Source organism: Monodon monoceros, unplaced genomic scaffold (genome assembly GCF_005190385.1).
Source record: "Monodon monoceros isolate NGI ecotype Baffin Bay Population unplaced genomic scaffold, NGI_Narwhal_1 Super_Scaffold_4, whole genome shotgun sequence".
Classification (NCBI taxonomy): domain Eukaryota; kingdom Metazoa; phylum Chordata; class Mammalia; order Artiodactyla; family Monodontidae; genus Monodon; species Monodon monoceros.
This window is the reverse complement of record NW_021703781.1, coordinates 41,625,465-41,641,704: the sequence shown is the minus strand read 5'-3', so window position 1 is coordinate 41,641,704 and position 16,240 is coordinate 41,625,465. Positions and strand designations below refer to the sequence as shown.

The 16,240-nt window shown below is 34.5% G+C and overlaps 1 protein-coding gene across 1 annotated transcript in view; it reads right to left on the bottom strand.

Annotated features, from left to right (window-relative positions):
* The window catches only part of PCDH15 (protocadherin related 15), a 1,088,571-nt gene that overhangs the window by 73,177 nt on the left and 999,154 nt on the right, over nt 1-16,240 (bottom strand). The window contains exon 28 of the mRNA XM_029245143.1: nt 6,400-6,527. Coding sequence (XP_029100976.1) covers nt 6,400-6,527 — 128 coding nt within the window. The remainder of the gene's footprint in view (nt 1-6,399; nt 6,528-16,240) is intronic.

Below are 16,240 nucleotides of genomic sequence, written 5' to 3'. Positions count from 1 at the left end.
GTACTGGCACAAAAACAGAAATATAGATCAATGGTACAGGATAGAAAGCCCAGAGATAAACCCACGCACCTATGGTCACCTAATCTGTGACAAAGGAGGCAAGAATATACAATGGAGAAGAGACAGCCTCTTCAATAAGTGGTGCTGGGAAAACTGGAAAGCTGTATGTAAAAGAATGAAATTAGAACACTCCCTAATACCATACACAAAAATAAATGCAAAATGGATTAAAGACCTAAATGTAAGATCAGACACTATAAAACTCTTAGAGGAAAACATAGGAAGAACACTCTTTGACATAATCACAGCAAGATCTTTTTTGACCCACCTCCTATAATAATGAAAATAAAAACAAAAACAAGCAAATGGGGCCTAATTAAACTTAAAAGCTTTTGCACAGCAAAGAAAACCATAAATAAGACAAAAGTACAACCCTTAGAATGGGAGAAAATATTTGCAAACGAAGCAATGGACAAAGGATTAATCTCCAAAATATACAAGCAGCTCATGCAGCTCAACATCAAAAAACCCAACAACCCAATCCAAAAATGGGTGGAAGACCTAAATACATATTTCTCTAAAGAAGGCATCCAGATGGCCAAGAGGCACATGATAAGATGCTCAATATCACTAATTATTAGAGAAATGAAAATCAAAACAAAACTATAATGAGGTATCATCACACACTTGTCAGAATGGCCATCATCAAAAATTTTACAAACAATAAATGCTGGAGAGGGTGTGGAGAAAAGGGAAGCCTCTTGCACTGTTGATGGGAATGTAAATTGATACAGCCACTGTGGAGAATAGTATGGAGGTTCCTTAAAAAGCTAAAAATAGAACTATCTAATGACCCAGCAATCCCACTACTGGGCATATACCCTGAGAAAACCATAATTCAAAAAGTCACATGTGTTGGGCTTCCCTGGTGGCACAGTAGTTGAGAGTATGCCTGCTGATGCAGGGGACATAGGTTCGTGCCCCGGTCCGGGAAGATCCCACATGCCGTGGAGCGGCTGGGCCCGTGAGCCATGGCCGCTGAGCCTGTGCGTCTGGAGCCTGTGCTTCGCAACGGGAGAGGCCACAACAGTGAGAGGCCCGTGTACCACACACACAAAAAAAAGTCACATGTACCGCAGTGTGCACTGCAGCATTATTTACAATAGCCAGGACATGGAAACAACCTAACTGTCCACTGACAGATGAATGGATAAAGAAGATGTGGTACATATATAATGGAATATTACTCGGCCATAAAAAGGAATGAAATTGGGTCATTTGTAGAGATGTGGATGGACCTAGAGTCTGTCATACAGAGTGAAGTAAGTCAGAAAGAGAAAAACAAATATCATATATTAATGCATATACGCAGAATCTTGAAAAATGGTACAGATGAACCTGTCTGCAGGGCAGGAAGAGAGACACAGATGTAGAGAATGGACATGTGGACACAGTGGGGGAAGGGGAGGGTGGGATGAATTGGGAGATTTGGTTTGACATAAATACACTACCATGTGTAATATAGAAAGCTACTGGGAACCTGCTATAAAGCACAGGGAGCTCAGCTTGGTGCTCTGTGATGACACAGATGGGTGGGATGGGGGTGGGGAGGGAGGTCCAAGAGGAAGGGGATATATGTATACATATAGCTGATTCACTTCATTTTACAGCAGAAACTAACACAACATTGTAAAGCAATCACTGTTTATCCATTCATCCATTACTGGACATATGGGTTGTTTCCACCTTTTAGCTATTGTGAATAATGTTGCTATGAACACTGATATACAAATACCTGTTTGAGTCCCTGCTTTCAATTCTTTGGGGTATATGCTAAGGGTGATACTTTTAAGGGACATTAATTCTTATATTAAAGACTGAAGAGAAAAATTACAAGTTGATTTTCTTCTCTCTCTCCCTGCAATTAAAATGACTGATTGGTGTGATCAATGGAAATCAGTTTTGAAGAATCAGTTGTAACAGAGTTATCAGCATTAAACCATAGCAAATGTAGCAGGTAGTCCCTAATTAATTCTCTTGTTCTGTGTCCTTTGACACAATCCAGGAATTACTTTAACATGATATGAACATTCATATCATTGAGCCAGAATCCAAATCTTTACATGTGTGTTTAAATAAAAGCCTTAATAATTACTTGCTTTTTTGGTCTAGTTTATTAGAGTGCTAACTCTATAAAGGCAGAGGACAGTCTGTTTTGTTTGCCTCTGTATTTTCAACACACACTAGGTATACAATGTATATTTTCTAAAAAAAAAAAAAAAAAAAAGAACTTTAAATAGGTCTCTAAGCATATTAGGTATACCATTTCAGAGTGCACCCATACACAAACATATATATATACAAAATTTTCCTTCTTTTACTATCACTTATATTGAATAATTAATTTCAATAATGCTCTCATTGTGTTGCCTTTCTCCTAGCATACTTTTAGTAATGCCTTTAGTCCACTGTCCATATTTGAAAATAGTAAGTATTGTTTTATTCATTGATATTTTAGTCTCATATTTCTTAGTAAATCCTGTAATATGTTTCCTCTTACCGTTCCTACACATAACACAACTTTAAAAAATTTATCTTTATGATTTCATGATGGACTAAAAAAATTTAACTTGCGTGTATGGTGGATAAAATCTAACATTACCCCAATATTATACAGTAAGTGGTAAAAAGCCTCTTTCACAATCGTAGGCTGATTCCCTGTTTTTTAAATCATCTTCTGCCAAGATTTGGGCTTGGCTGGCCCTGATCCAGGGCTATTTCTAATAACATTTTTTGCTTCCCTAAGTATGAATTGAAAAGACTTGCTTAACTCACTTTCACTCCGATTAAATTTCTAAAGGAGAAGCTTCCAGGCTTCAAGGCTAAAGGCAGCATTTGAAAATGTTCACCACTGAAGATTTATTACCCCCATCACTTCCTAAGGTCCTTGTCTCCTATCACTGTTCCACAAACACACTCTGCACTTTGTTTTTTCTGGGTTTGGCTTTGTGTTTCCTCTGCTTGGACTATTCTCATTTATTTCACTTTGAGAAAGTCTAATGGCTCTTCAGTGCCACTCAAATTCTTCATCCCCCAGGAAAACTTTTATGTTCTTTACCAATGAAAATGTCTCCTTCCCTTGAATCCACATAACAATTTGTGCTTTCCTAACTGAATTAATCATAACAGCATATACTTGCATCAATACATTGCTATGCTTTTTCTCACATCCCTTCTCTGTCTCTGTCTCCCCTCCTACATAGAATATTATATGGCATGAAATTGGTTTCCTGAAAAGGACCCCTCTCCCTAGCCTGAATAACCCACTGATCAATTGAAGAAAGGACTGTCCTATGGAATTCTTGGTAGTCCTGGAGAAATAATCAATCCCATCCCTGTCTACCTCATCAAAAGTAGTACATGGCTTCTCTCCGATGCATCTCTCACCCCCCAGATATTTCTTCCCATGTAGCTCTTCACACACCCTAATTTGATTCAGTTTCCCACTTCACCTTTACTTCCACCACCAACCTTTCACCAGGATTCCTTGGAATTCATAGTCCATCATCAGCAATATCCCCTAAATATTCAACCTTCCCTTTGAGTATTATCATTACTTTTTTACTCTTCCCACCCTGGTCCTCTCCCTTACATACGATACTGCTTTCTAAGGCTGACTCAGAAAGTGGCTCCCGTATCTGACATAGCACAATGCCTAGAGGTAGATAGGTGGCACGTGTCCTGTCTCTGAATCACTGCTTCTAGAACATTATTCTATCTCCTTTGCCACCTTCTCGCAATTCTTCTGAAGTAAATGCCATCATCAGATAATATCACCCATTAAATTTTCTTACTGCCGTCATCTATAGGTTTCTTGAATAATCTCCTTTATTAATGGAATATTTTAGCATTTAGCTTATTTTTTTTCTCCACTACAGTATTACTTCTCCTAGCATGAGTGGTCATGTAAAAATACACAGGGGCACTCTATTCACAGCAGCGCTTGACAGTTGATCACTCCCTCTTTCATCAATTTAGTTCTTACGAGTCTCAGGGACCCTATTATACATTTTCCTAGTATTCTTGCTACCTCATGGCAGCAATTTCTCAGCATGATTTGATGAATCCTCTTCCTGATCCCTAAGTATTGAGTTCCTAAGGCTTAGTCTTTGGACTTTTTTTTTTAAGCTTTTTGTTTTTTTGATGTGGACCATTTTTCAAGTCTTTATTGAATTTGTTACAACATTGCTTCTGTTTTATGTTTTGGTTTTTTGGCTGCGAGGCATGTGGGATCTTAGCTCCCCAACCAGGGATCAAACCTGCACACCCTGCATTGGAAGGCGAAGTCTTAACCACTGGACCGCCAGGGAAGTCCCTGGACTTTTCTACCTACATCCATTTTCATTAATATCATGATTTCATCCTGGCTTGCAATTTCTTTCCTGAATCTAAATCAGCATCTGTAACCATCTTGCCAAGAATTATGCTTGCATATTGAAAGTGCCTCACAAACATGAAATATCCAAAAGTGAACTCTTGATTTTTGCACCATAATTCCCGAGGGAGCAGTGGGGACCTGTTCAGAACAAAACCCTCAGAGTCAACCTTGATTTTCTCTAATGCCCCACATATAATCCATCAGCAAATCCTTTTGGCTTCCTTTTTACTTCCTTCTCATCATCTCCCCATTCTACACCATGGTTCAAGTCACTACCAAATCTTGCCTGGACTAGTGATGCATTGGGCTCTGTTTCTACTCTTGTCTAAAAACACTGTGTATCTACTCCCACATCCCACCCTGCACAACATCCAGAATAATCCTTTTATATTGGATTATGTCACATTTCTAGACAAAACCATTCAAGAACTTTCTTTCTAAGCACATCTAAAATAAATCCCATATTCTGGTCCTGGGCTGCATTTCCAGTCTCATCCCCAGCCAGTCTTTTTCAGTCACACTGACCTCCCCAAATTCCCTCCAACTTTAGAGACTTTATATTGGAATGCTCCTTACCTAGAAATAGACAAGTCTCTCTCTTGACCACATGACTTTATGTTAATAGTTCCTGTTTTCTTGATCTACAATTTGTTTCTTCTATTAGTTTGTTTGCATTACTAGGGTGGGAAGTTTGGGGGTTTTTTGTTTGATTATTTTTTAGTTGCTCTATGTCCAACTTCTAGAACAACTCACACTATAAACACCCCAAAATTATTTACTGACTTAATGAATAAACTGAATCAATCGTTAATAGGACTAAAATGTAAAATAAGATAAAAATCAACTACAAAGGACTGTTACCTGTAAATCATAATGCAAGTTGGATATAATGTAATTGGCTTGAATTGGTACACCAATTTTAGTTGCAACTGGTGATTCAAATCAGGAGTCAGAATTTGGCACTGTGGGAGAGCTATTTTGCAAGTACAACACACATGCTTTATTTGCTTGGTTGATTTTTCTCTTTCTTACTTAAGGATGTTAAAGTGATAAAATCATATGTAAGAAGAGCTCAATCATGGTACTCCTGGTAATAGGGAAAGAAAGGCAACTACTCATATGCAAAACTAGAGGCAATCAATAGCTGGATTTGCTTAGAAATATTTAGGTTTTATGTTTGTATGCTAATAGCTATTTTAAAAATTGATTATTAAAATAGCTTCAGAAATATAACTCTGTAATTAATAATCTAAAATCCTATAGCCTATAAAATTTCCTCAGTGTAATGCAATATTTACAAATTTATTTTTTAGTTATAAAACTATTTCAACTTTATGTACTATTGAAAAAATCTGAAAACGTATTTGATAATTAACTAAAGAAAAATTGAAAATTATCAACTTTAGTCTATGATATTGTGTTTTTAAATTCTAACATTTCTGACATATGAAGGTTTTAAAAAATCTTTACTAAAGTACTAATGTTAGTAGTGTTATTTTTTACATTGATTTAACTAGCATCTTGAATTTTAAAAAATTATTGCAGAAAAAAGAATTACAAAATTTATTACATTATTCCTTCAATCAGAAAATAGTAATTTTATATTTGCTACAAGAAACTCCATTTTGAGACTCTTTGGAGTTATTGTAAATTAATCCTGAATATTAAAGGCATACAAATATACTAGGAAAACAGACATTTTGATATCTTATTCAATGTAAAACATCATAAATAATTTGTTCCTATTTTTATAGTAAAAATAAATCACAAAAAGTTGCTTAGCATTCACCTCATAATTAATCTGTATTTAGTTTGACTAATTAAACTCATTTATCTGTTTCAGACTTTTGTTTAAACTATGAAAATGTACTCAGTTAATATAAATTACATGGTTATAGTTCATCTACAAAATATGATCTCTTTGACTTTTTAGTTCTGTATCTTAATAAATGTTCTCATACCTTAACTCTGAGCACAGAAGCAAACATTCTTGCATCTTCAGATACACCTCCAATGTAGAGTTTTTTCTGAAACACTGGGGGATGATCATTTTCATCCTGAATCTCAATATACACTTTAGCTCTATTGCCTGGAGGAAAAGAAATAATATATTTTTTATTGATGGTCATTAATTAGAAAAAGATGGACTGGAGTAAATAATTATTGTACTTGAACAGTGGAAGAAACTTAAATCAGAAAGTCATTCCTAATTGGCATGCTTAGTACCCCATACCCAATGAGGACATTGATAATGATGTTTCTGGCAACATAATGTTAAGTTGCTGCTATTTCTTTTAGTTATAATGTCTTGTTAATTCATCTTACTTGATTTAATAGACACTACTGTGTTTTGCTAATTTTAATAAAACAATTCAACCTTTCATATTTACAAATACTTCACACACATTACAAATTACACCAAAGTGACATAAATATATAAAACACCTTATGAAAGAATAGTCTGCCATAAATTTAAAAATATTTTTATTCTTAAGTACAGAACTAGCAATGATATTATCTTAGCTTAACATGTAGTATTATATATATATATGCATATATGTGTGTGTATATATATATATATATATATATATACACATATATATATATATTAAGATTAGAAGTAAACAATATTTGGGTGAGGTGCTTATTTCCACAAAGGGAAAACAAATTTTGTCGTGCATTAGAGGCTATCTTGCATTCATTGGAAAATATGTAGCTGGAGAGATGATTATTGTATGACTTATAAATACTGGGTTTTATAATTTAAACCACATTAAATATACTATAAAGAATACATTTCATCACATGTTAAAATCTCACTCCCTCAATCATCGCACTCTTAAGGAAAAATGTAGCACTTTTTACTAGTACAGGAATGACCCTTTACAAAGAATCTGATAAATGAAAATAACTTACAAACCAGATAAAATGAGGAATAACTGGTAAACATTTTGCAAAAAGTAGATTCAAATTACATAAATATTTTGATGTATTATCTAAGTAAACTTTTCTCATGCATTTCAAGTAGGATCAAATATACAGCAATTGATCTACAAACTATCAGGCAAACCCAGATGTTATTACTTTATTGTATCCTCAGCTATAACTAATTAACACCAACCTACTGGCACAGCGGGTGGATCATGGGTATATAATATATGTGTCGATTAAATGAATGAATAATCTTCATTGTCCTAGTAAGAATTTAGAAAAAGGCTCCTTTTTGCTTAACTTGGGAAAGGTCAGTGAGACAAGAGAGTTAACCACAAGGTTTTACACCTGTCCTACTGCTATTCATTTAGTTTCTCCCCTATTGGCCTCTTTCCCACCATTCCTGAACTGGAGAAGCTAGAATCAAAAAGAAAAACTTACTAGGTCAACAAAGAAGCGTACCAGCAGGGAAGTAAGGTTAATGATAGACTATGCTTCTCTATCCTACAGTACCAGGGCTTCAAATTGCACCCTGGTCAGCCACCAACAGAGTTCATCCAAAATGAAACCCATGTTCATCTTAGTAGCAATTTTAAATTTCTGGAATCAAAGGAGCTAATTTGATAATCTTTTTAAAAAAATAAGTCAAACTAAAACTGAGGATCTAAAGCACAGCATGGTGATGACAGTTAATAATACTGTACTATGTACTTAAATCTGCTAAGAGAATAGATTTAAAATGTTCTCACCAAACACACATATACACACACACACAACAGGACACAAATGTGAGCTGATGGATGTGAAAACTAACTTGTGGCAATCATTTCACAGTATATATGTATATCAAAACACCACATTGTACAACTTAAATATATACAGTTTGTCAATTATACTTGAATAAAGCAGGAGGGTGGAAATTGTGATGCATCTAATTAAGGAACATAAAATAAATGTTGGCCAGTCCAAAAATAATTAAAGTACCCCTATAGTTTAATCACTAGAATAGCATTCACTTAGATTTTCTGATTCATTAACATACAATGTCCATGACACCATAGATTTCTGAGGCTCATACACTTTCACTAGGTGTGTGTAAGGACTAAGGACTGTATCACGATCTTTCACCTAATTTGGGTTTTGATTATTTCTAAGGCAGAAACTTGGAAGCAACTCTCATTTAAATTCGTTTAAGGGAATATACTATTTACCTCCTTGAGTATTTGAAGAATCTTTTTTTCCCTCCATATTATATCATTTTTTTAAGGTAGTTATGAAGCATAGAACAAGAAAGATGCAGGGTGGGTGGGGGAGAAAGGAAAGTGGTGTTGATAAAATGGATAAGAGAATACTGTGAGAAGGACAACACAAGTGCCTGATGACCTAATACCCTCTTGCAGTCTTCCTTATGGTTGGGTGAGACAATGACAGGCTTCCAAGGAGAACCACCGGGGATGAAGGAAATTATAAACTGGATGAAAGACTGCTTGGCAAGTGTTTTGGTTAAAAGACGTTGTATCCTTCTATGCACTTTGGGGCCCAGCGCCTCATTTCCCTTCCTTCACTAACATTCTTTTTCTCCAGTTCTGTATGAGAGAAACTTCTCTTTGGGCAGTACTTTTGGATTGAGTCAGGAAGTTCCAGAAGTGACCCTTGAGGCAAGGAAATGTGAGCTACGTTCCTGGTACTTACTAGTTTAAAGAAAGAGAAAATAGAACTATTAAGAAGTAAAGCTCAGAAAAGGAAATACAAGTCAGGATATAAAACTCATTGAGTAGATCTTCTGTTCTATGTTAGACATCCTAAACAAGGTGAAGTGTTCAGAAGAGTAACTGACAGTCAAAATACCATTAACTTTAACTTGACTCTATGTTTTTCAAAACGAAATTTGGTTTGGATATTTTTCCCTTTCCTTTACTTTTAATAATTAATTCTGTACAGTTATTTTTCTCTTCTTAGGGAACCCTTATTATTCTCAAGATGAATCTGTTTCTTCTATCCACATGACCAACCTATTGCCTACATTGCATCAGGTTCTCATAAAATACTTTCTGAATAATGTTCCAAGGAGTTAAAGCAATGGTTCTAGACCATGATTGATTTTGCCTATCCAGAGACATTTCTGGTAGTAATAACTACAGAGGGTGGGACAGTGGGGGGAGTGCTACTGGAATTTAGCTGGTAGAGGCCAGAGATGCTGAGAAACATCCAGTGATGAACAGGACAAGCCCCTATGACAAAAAATTATCAAGCCCAAAATGTCAATAGTGATGAGGCTGAAAAACCCTAGTTAAAATGAGAGAGAGAGAGAGAGAGATTGGCTAGAGAAATAAAGATAAAATGGAAAGTGTGTGTAAATATATAACAATGCCCTCTCCTGAGCCCATTTACGTGCACATGCCTTTGATATGGGACTCAATTAAAATGGGCTGCAATTATTTGATCAAACATTGGTCATCGCCATCTTCACTGCATTCTTTAAAGTCAGGGGTTCAATCCCATTCACCTCCACCCCTGTCACTGCCCATTGGCATCTGTTCCTGACATTCCCTCAATCCGTATGCTGTGAACTCCAACCATATCTGTAATTATTACTAGCATATAAACATCAAAGAAATATTGACTGTAATACTTGGGAATACAGGAGCTTAGTCTGATAGAAAACATACACTAGATTAGACTGTAAAACCCTGAAGCCAAGGATGGTGTTTTTCTTATTGTTAAATGTTCTTTGTGGTCTAACACATTACATAGATTTTTTTTTTTTGAATTGTATCATAATGTGGTTCTATTGCACAGAACTTTCAAAAAATGCATGGAATACCAGAGTTACATATTTTTTACTTTGCTGGTGCCAAGAGATCAAAGTTAGATCCTCTTTAAAGTGCATACACACACACACATATCTTTTATGCTATTTTTCCTTTAATACTATTTTTTTATGTACTTTACTGGCAAACTAAATTTTAGAAGCACCATGACTTCTACACAGTCGGTGTTTAATAAATGTTGAATTAGACTAAAATTGCTACCACTCCCCTACCTGATATTCGCTTAAATAGAATGAATCACTGTATTTTATCCCCATAAATGAAATGAGATGATACATATTTAAGCCCTTAAAAAATCATAGTGCCCAGCAAGCGCATGTTGTGGTTAAGAGTAAGCATCTCTCTCTTAAAGATAACAGACTTTTTTTAAAGTTTAATATTAGGAAAATACTAAATCTAAAACCATTCATAATTCCATGGGCTGTCTGGAATTACCCTGAAGATTCATGGTTCTTACACTATTGTTAACTTCCTCTCTGTTCCTCTGCCTTAGTTTATATGCCAGATAAATGACTATTTCTATAGATAAAGGAATGTTTAAGAACAAAAGGATCATCTGAGATAAGCATGTAATCTGATTTTACTAAAGGGTTTATAGACAGTTATTCACTAAGAAAATAGAGTTTGAAAAAAAAGTATAGAAGAAATGTGTTATAGTGTGTTCATTAGATGGAATTAGGAATACAATATATTTACATGATCTTTTGAAAAGTAAGTTATTAAGTAAGTATGTCAGAATGAGAAAAGTCACTGTTTCTTATCTCTCAGCTTTTTGCTCTGCAGGAATTGTACTTAGTCATATTTATATACAATGCTTATTTTAAGTAGTTAGGCAGCAAGAGAGACAATATTTTGAGGTTCATTTTAGTAGTTTTCTAATTTAGCTTTGATGTTGATTTAATTAGTTTTTGCATGATTTTAATTGCTTGTATCTAAAACATACATTTTTGTATATGTGTTGGCTGAAAGGTTAATAACTGAATTAAAGAAATAACTGCATGTAACTACTGGCTTCAAAACTTACACTCAGATTACTATAATATACACTTGATTTTTTTTTTTAATATACACTTGATTTTTAGCTAAGCCTTTTAGTGAAGAAAATGACGACATTGACAATTTTACAACTATAGTGATGAGGAGATAATCAGGGGAGTAATATTCTAAATATTAATTAAAGTTTGGCTTTGTGTCTCTATTAACGTATTTTTCCCATTAGGAAAATTTAATAAACTAAGTTTCCCTGTAAACAGTAACCAACAAAACAGAAGCTAAGAATGCAACATTATTTCTTTTCACTGGCATTGCTAGCATTTTGTGCTAATGCTGAGACCACGTTGATGCATTTAGAGGCATTTGCAACAGGAATGATGATGACTTTTAGCTCAGTATGTTTCCATTCAGAATAAACAAACACTATTTTAATTCATTTGTATCTATTAAACTCCATCTCTTTCCACAAAAACAGTTTAATACAGGAGTCATAAGGACCAATAAAACTGCTGTAGTTGTAAACTGGGAAATAAACAAATTTAAGCACAAGCTATGGAGCCAGAGCCTGGGTCAAATGCCAGTAATACTCCATGTACATGGTGTGACCTTACACAGGTTACTTACCCTTTCTGAGTTAGTTTCTCAACAACAACACGGTAAAATGAATGAATAAATGTAAAGCACTAAATACAGTACATGATGGCATCACTATTTCAAATATGTCTCAGAGCTTCCTGCCTCTCGAGGTAGGAGAGAGAAAGTATTATTATTATTATTATTATTTTATCTGAATGAGGAAGAATATTAATACCATGAAATTTAAAAAAATAATAATTTCTAGCATTGAATTATAAATTTGTTTCATGTGGGATATTATATATGGAATATCAAATAATGTAGTGGAAAAATACATATATTTTTACTGCAAATAGAAGAATTTAAATAGTATGAAATACTGTTGGAAGACAGTAAAAGTACCATATTAACTATCCATACTTTTATTTACATGACAGGACTACAAATTTATGAAGAACTTATTTTAAAAAGTCAACAGTCTTTGAGGAAGACACACACTATACAGTATTTGATGTAAAAATATTCTGTGGACATTACAAGCCTAGAAAGAATCATTTTATCCTAAAATTCAGAATCATAGCTGAGAGAAAATAATTATGTTTGAATGGAACAAAAAATGAACTTTGTATTTTTGACACACAGTCATAAACAAAAGTATATATTTAAGCCCAAAGTTGTTTTATTTAAACATAAACAATGATTGATAAATTTGGTAAATTATATGAATAAACAAACAAAAAGCCAAGCCAACAAACAAAAAGATTGTGTCTTGAAAATGCAATTTACTAAGCACTTGAAAATGTACACTGACTCTAGAGACTAATGTCACATAGGCAGTCTTGAATTGTCATACCTGTCCCTAAACACACAGACACCCCCTCCCACACACAAACACACAACAGAGAGAAACATTACGTTCTTCTTTCTTGAGACTATAAAGGAGCTTTGTCCAAAAAGGTAGAAAAGAATCCATCAAGAAGAAATTAATAAGCAAACTCTGGTTTACCATATTTTGACAGAAGGAAAGGAAGATGCATTGCTCTTTTTTGAATAGTTTCTCTGTAACAGTCCTTGTATTGGCTTTTTTGTTTACAGTATCTCTTTAAAACCTTTTAAATGATCCATAAAGTAGATTGTCATTTCTGCTTTTCAGATAAAGATATTAAGACAAAGAAATTAAGTCACTATTATAAGGAAGAGCCAGACTTTATATCCAGACATGGCTAAAATTCACCCTCAGGTCTCTCTTCATAATAAAAGTAAGATTTGTAATAAAAACAAGATAACTGTCCATTAGAGACCAGAGATCAGTTCCCACCGTTTTCTAGAATACAGGCAAGCAAACAGTAGAAACCAAATAAAATGTTTCTGAATAAAGAGATAATTCTATTTCAAAGGGCAGACTATTGCAGTCACCCCTTCTATATCTGGTTATCAGTCTGAGTAATGAGTAATGACTTGAATCATTTATAAATGCCTACAGCATTGCTGAAGGAAGAGAAAAAAATAGTATTTTGAATAATATGTTAAAGTATTTAATAGCAGTACAGGTAGAAGATTCTTCTCTTTAATGCAAAGAAAATATGAGCATCATATTGGTTTCCTATTGATTCTGTAAATTACTGGCTTAAGCAATATAAATGTGTTATCTTAGAGTTCTGTAGGGCAGAGGGGTATCACTGGGCTAAAATGAAGATGTGTGCAGGTCTACATTCGTTTCTGGAGGCTCTAGGGGTGTATCTGTTTTGTTGCCTTTTCTAGCTTCTAGAATTCGCCTGCCTGCATTCCTTGGTTCATAGTTCCCTTCCACCTTCAAAGCTAGCAATGGCTGACTGAGTCCTTCTCCTTCTGCATCACTCTGACACTGACTGCCCTATCTTATTTCACTTATAAGGACTTTCATAATTACATTGGGGCCACTTAGATAACCCAAGATAACTACAGCATCTCAAATCCTTAATTTAGTCACACATGGGAAGTCCTTTGGCCATGAAAGGTGACATATTCAATAAACTCCAAGGGTTAGGACATGGGCATCTCTTGGAGAAGACAAGATTATTTTTTAAAACATAAAATGCAGAGAAGACAGAAAAGTTTTAGGGTGCTCACAGATGACAAATTTAGGAAAAGCAAAATTCTGTGATATTGCAAACACTGGAGTTTTTGTAGTTTTCTTTTATGTACAAACAACATTACTGACTCTGGTCACTAATGGTTGTTATGGGCTGAATTGTGTCTCCCCCACAGTCATATGTTGAGGCTCTAGCCCCTAATTTGAGACAGGACCATTATGGAAGTAATTCAGGTTAAATGGGGTTGTAAGTGTGGGGCCCTGATCCAAAAGGACTAGTGTCCATCTAAGAAGAGACATCAGAAAGCTAATACTTTCTCTCCCTGTCTCTCTCTGTCTCTGTCCCTGTCTCTGTTTCTCTATCTCTACCCAACTGCCTCTGTGAGGATACTGTGAGAAGGCGGTCATCTACCATCCAGGAAGAGAGGTATCACCAGAAACCAACCCTGATACACCGTGATCTTGAACTTCTAGCCTCTAGAACTGTGAGAAAAAAAATTTCTTTTGCTTAAACCACGTAGTCTATGGTATTTCCTTATGGCATCCCAAGCAGACTAATACAATGATAATACCAATTACTTAATAATTGAGTGAGCTAAATGCTTTCTGTGTATTATTTTAATTTATCCCCATAAAAACACAGTGTTATTGATTATCCACATTTTATCGATGAAGAAAACAGAGATTGGAGAGATTAAGTGACGTGTCTAAGATTACACAACTAGGAAAAGGCAGAAGATTCTCACCCAAACTCTGACAATACATATTCTTAACCATTTCACTTTAAGGCCTTCCTTCAGTTTGGGTAATTTAAAAAATCCAACATAATCCTTAAGTCTCTCTAAAGTTTGTGATTTGTGGGGAGTGGGGCAGGACAGTTTGTGTCAACTAGCATAAAATTTTAATTTATATTTAGGTATTAGGTTTTTAGATATATTTCTATGACTAAAACCACAAGAAACTGACATTTTACTAGGGGATTTCTAAAGTTTTCTAAATTTTAATAAGTGCCCTGGAGGCTGAGAATATAGAGTGATAGAATGGAGCCAGGGCAATCAAGCCAACTTCTCAGTTGTACCAGGAAAATGGTTGAAAGACTATGTAGATAATCCTGTTTAGATTAAAACTGCTCAATGAAGTCTTTCTATATATCCCTCACTGAAAATATCCTACATCCCTACTTCATAAGAGCTTGAGGCAAAGTAGAAACACCATGGATTCAAAATGAGAAAATTTTTTTGCACATACTTGAGTACTTTGGGACTGATTTTGGACAAGGACAAAGGCCTGCTTCTTTATCTATAATCTGTTGAAAAATGATAGAATTATTTTGGTGATTAAATGTTATAATGAACAGATATGTGCCTATCATCACCATAAAAATGTAAAGCATTAGAGTTGTTGTCCATAAAAATTAAGAAGTGTTTTGGCATACATGCTATTTTCAAAACATTTGCATAGTGAGCAAACTATGTAAAAGTGTATATAATAGTACACTATATATATAATGCTATTATATATATAATACTATTATATATATATAATAGTATTATGTATATATTCTTATTTTATATATATATATCTGTGCCTGGTTCTTGACACAGAGCTCCTAAAGCTGTAAGTAGAGGTACTAGGAGAATCTTTTGTTCTAACATTTAGTCTTTGACCTTGGTTCCTGACACACAGCTCCTAAGACCCTTGTAATTTCCTGAGTGATGAGTGATAGGAATGTCTGTTGGTTCTAATGAGGTGGCTCTTGGCGGGCTCCTGGATGGACACTGGTCACCAGAAAGACCAAGCCATGATTAGAAGCTTGGAACCTAATGCATCATATACACAAAAATGAAAAAAAAATTGAAATAAACTTCATTGGTTCCTTTCTATGCATTTTCTATAATGTCATCTCTTGTATCTAAAAAGTCTGGAGAGACACCATGTGACTCTACTTTTTCAGCATAAACAAGCCCTGCATGATGCTAGTTAAGCCTATATTTTTCCCCCTAAAATCAAATGAATTTGCTTACTTGTTTGCTTGCTCATCTGTAAGAAGGTATTTCCCCAGGCATTATGTAATTTAGTTGTGACGAAAAGGAATGATTAAAGAGAAAAGTGACCTTGCAATACACAATCTAATTATTCTTTATCTGTATATCTTTGCTTAGTTCATTAGTCATCTGGTACAAAACATATTTAATAATTAGATTTTTGCAGAAATTGTAGAGGTGATACAAGATGAAGCAATTTAACTACAGCAATTTAGTACAATGAACAGGCTAAATTTAGTCCTTAGAAAGTAGTTAATAAAAATGTGTCAAGTAGAGATTCATAGTTCTTGCAATATGACACTAAATTCAAGTGTTATATTTAATCTTCTCCAAAACATCTGATAAGAAAAAAATA